Source organism: Glossina fuscipes, unplaced genomic scaffold, assembly GCF_014805625.2.
Source record: "Glossina fuscipes isolate IAEA_lab_2018 unplaced genomic scaffold, Yale_Gfus_2 90, whole genome shotgun sequence".
NCBI classification, from domain to species: Eukaryota; Metazoa; Arthropoda; class Insecta; order Diptera; family Glossinidae; genus Glossina; species Glossina fuscipes.
Genome location: NW_023998444.1, coordinates 1358391 through 1361537, shown reverse-complemented (window position 1 = coordinate 1361537; position 3147 = coordinate 1358391). Strand labels below are relative to the sequence as shown.

The following is a 3147-nucleotide window of genomic DNA, read 5'->3' as shown; positions in this document are numbered from 1 at the left end:
TTCGTATGACTGCTCACTATTTCGCTTGCCTTGCCTGCTGACTCATTTCCCAAATCGACATATACGCTGCTGGCTGCCTGGACGACCCCCAATTACAAATAAGTCCTTCAGCAAGTTATTAGTAAACCCCTTTACTTTGGCCAAATTTTTGTCTATGCAAACACTTACGTTTAGAAATGTGTTTCTATCATATCCAACAAAAAAAAAAAAATTACACTGGTTTCATCTCCCCAAGAACACCCAGCAATTGCAATAAAGTGTATCTCATGCGCAAACTATCGTAACAGTGCTTGTATCCATTTAGATAAGTAAAAGCACCTAAAAAGTTAATATTGTTACATATAGCATTGCTTTAGGCCGCAGGAAACCTTCTGGTCAACAATTTTGTCAAGTCATTGTTGATGAAGGGGTTTTGTCTTTTTTATGTGTATTGCACGAACATCAATTTTATGAGTTCATCTGTCATTTCAAAAAAGATGAAGTGAAGATTTAAAAACATCGATGATAATAAAATTTTGATATGCATAGTTGTTCTAATCGCTTAACGAACTTAACATATTAAATTTTCATGTTACTTGTTGTTGTTAGTTGAAAATAACATCGTAATTAACGTTGTCACTGACTGCAGTGTCGTCGAGAGCTTTTATAAATTTTGTATTTTTCACTTTAAAAAAAAAAAAAACTCTTTTCTTACTTTTTGTTTAACATTCCGTTTTTTTGCTCTGCTTTGTTTCATATTAAATAGAAAGTAAAACGTGCGCGGAGGTATATGTGTGGATTTCTGCACCTGTGATTTGAATGTAAGTTAGAAAGAACGCATAAAATAGATGTGAATGCAAGCAAACACTTGCCTTTGCTTCATCTTTTTTTCTCTTTTTTCTCGTTTACATTCACTCTCGAAGGATTGGGTTCTATTACGTTGGTTATGCGTTACAGGCATATGACTCGGACACCTGCTAAGCTGCGTTTTTGAGCATAAAAGTTCGATTCCTCAATCAATTAATTTCTATATTTTTTCCTTGATTCACAAATCGGGAGAATAGGCTTAGACTATCCGTACAATTCCGATCATTTTTATATGATTGCTTGAGATATTTGAATGGTGTTATGAGATTTCGCTTCAAGCTGAACGCAGCTTTCTCTTAGAACAGTACAATTAGGCTAATCGTTAAGTGACGTTGCGCAATGTTTCATTGCTCCCATATTCCAAAAAAAAAAATATATCTTTTTTTCCTTATTCTTTCCATCCACGTCCAATATGTCCAGCTGCATACACACTTTATCGTCAATTGTTCCCCTGGCTTCTGGTTAGGAATGTTCCTTTGTTTTTTAGCTCATTCAGATCAAAGGAGACGATTGGCAACAGTTTTCAAGTATCCGGCTTAATGCATAAATTTCATATTGCGAAAGTGTTAATGAAAATCAGCTGATTCTAACATTTTCAAACAGCTGTTTTGAAACCAACAAACGAAATTTTTCAAAATTCTTCAACAAAGCAAATTTAAAAGACTTTCATTCAAGACGAACCTGTTCCCGGGCAGTTATGCAGAAAACCAAATAGGAGGAGGTGTCCATTTCCGTTTATATTAGTTGTGTAGGACCATCAGAGTACAGGTTAAATTAATTATTGTTCTTTTTTCTGATAATCTTCACGCTGTGAACTAGAATGTGAATCTTTAGGTAAAAACAGAAATGTGTTATTTCTCTTTGCTTTAGGCACACATTTAATCTACACACTTTTCTTACTGACGTGTTGACAACAACTCATCCAATATTCCTAACAAATACAATATAGGTCAGGGATGGTCCATTGTTTCACTGAGCGACGTTGTCCAGGAGGACGTGGGAAGAGAGATACGTACATTCTGCAGTCTGAAACGTGTGCGTTTTATACCGTACAATGCGAGCCGTGGTATGATTTACCGCATTGAGGTGCGCGTACACCGACTTCCTAGTCACGCTTCTTAACTGACAATGACCAGTTTGGTTACGGTAATCCTGTTTCATTCCCCCTTGATGAAGAAAAGTGAATACAGGCGTCCTCCGAGTAACACAACACTTCTAGATCACCGTTTCCGTGTGCACAGCGGTGCACACTTTTTGTATTTTATATCTATTGTGGTAATGGTCTCAAATAAACGCGTACCATAATCGCGCATAACAGCTGCCTTGGAAGTGCCGGTGATGGCATCATGATATTGAAATAATCCTAAATTTCGGCGGGCATGTATCATTTTCTCATAGTTCTTTTTGAAAATTTTAATTGCGTTTTCGTGCTTCTGCTGGCGGGCTGTGTTATAAGCTAAAGTGAACAATATCTCAGCGGCTCGTAGATTATGTTCGAGATCCGAGCTCAATATTTTGTAATAAGGTCTGGTCGTGTAAAATCCCGACCAATAGGCCGGTCGACCTTCCGAAAAGATGTCGGAATATACAAAAAAGTCTCCCTTAAAGGTGGGAAAGTCTTTCGTACGTTTACGAATTTCTCGGAAATAATCCTTCGGTGTACCGAAACTTATATCTACATTATACATACGCTTGTTATTCATACTGTGATCAATTAGTTTTTTGTAGTTCGTATATTGTTGTTTGATTTCACGCTCTTCGTTGTAACGAAAATCATCGCCTACCGGCATTAGGGCCACATTATGAGGAAATAGAGAACCAGTTCGAGCATATTGCTCCAATAGTAATTGAGCCTTTTCTTCTACATTCTCGTCAGTTATGAACTGGGCACGGACCGAGTATTCAGTATACTTTTTGAGCTTCAAAACGTTCCTCAAAACCTCTATCCCAATACTCCTTAGTACGCAACCATTCGGGCTATAAATATATATATATATATATATATATATGTATGTATCATCGTTAGTTTTACCCCACAATACCGAAAGTAAATAAATAAAGGAATAAGAAACAAGAAAATAAAGGAAACATAAATTTATGATAACATGTTGTTCGCTGCCAACTTTGGCAGCCCAGTTCATGTAATTTTACCTGAAATTCGAATTTTGCATATTCCTCAAGGGCCGTAATATTTGTATCGCTTTCATCTAAGTTGTAACATTTATCATCCCACTGAGGTTTAACATCTATACCACCAATCAAAGCGGCCGTATTGACGGGCGTTGTTGTCGTGGCCATGGA

The 3147-nt window shown here is 37.0% G+C and overlaps 1 protein-coding gene across 1 annotated transcript; it reads right to left on the bottom strand.

Annotated features, from left to right (window-relative positions):
* Positions 1-1958: 1958 nt before the first annotated feature.
* On the bottom strand, positions 1959-3141 carry LOC119638499 (alpha-mannosidase 2x-like). Its single transcript, XM_038035309.1, has 2 exons — positions 2998-3141; positions 1959-2823 (listed from the first exon to the last, which is right to left on the bottom strand). Exons 1-2 carry the CDS (start codon positions 3051-3053, stop codon positions 2067-2069), a joined length of 813 nt encoding a protein of 270 aa, XP_037891237.1. The 5' UTR covers positions 3054-3141; the 3' UTR covers positions 1959-2066.
* Positions 3142-3147: the final 6 nt, after the last annotated feature.

What these genes read in the sequence shown, in the direction of transcription:
- LOC119638499 (XM_038035309.1), bottom strand. Translation starts at nt 3,053, where the DNA reads ATGAAAGCGATACAAATATTACGGCCCTTGAGGAATATGCAAAATTCG. An exon ending in ATGCAAAATTCGAATTTCAG is followed by an intron (nt 2,824 to 2,997) that starts GTAAAATTACAT and finishes ATATATTTATAG; the next exon opens with CCCGAATGGTTGCGTACTAA.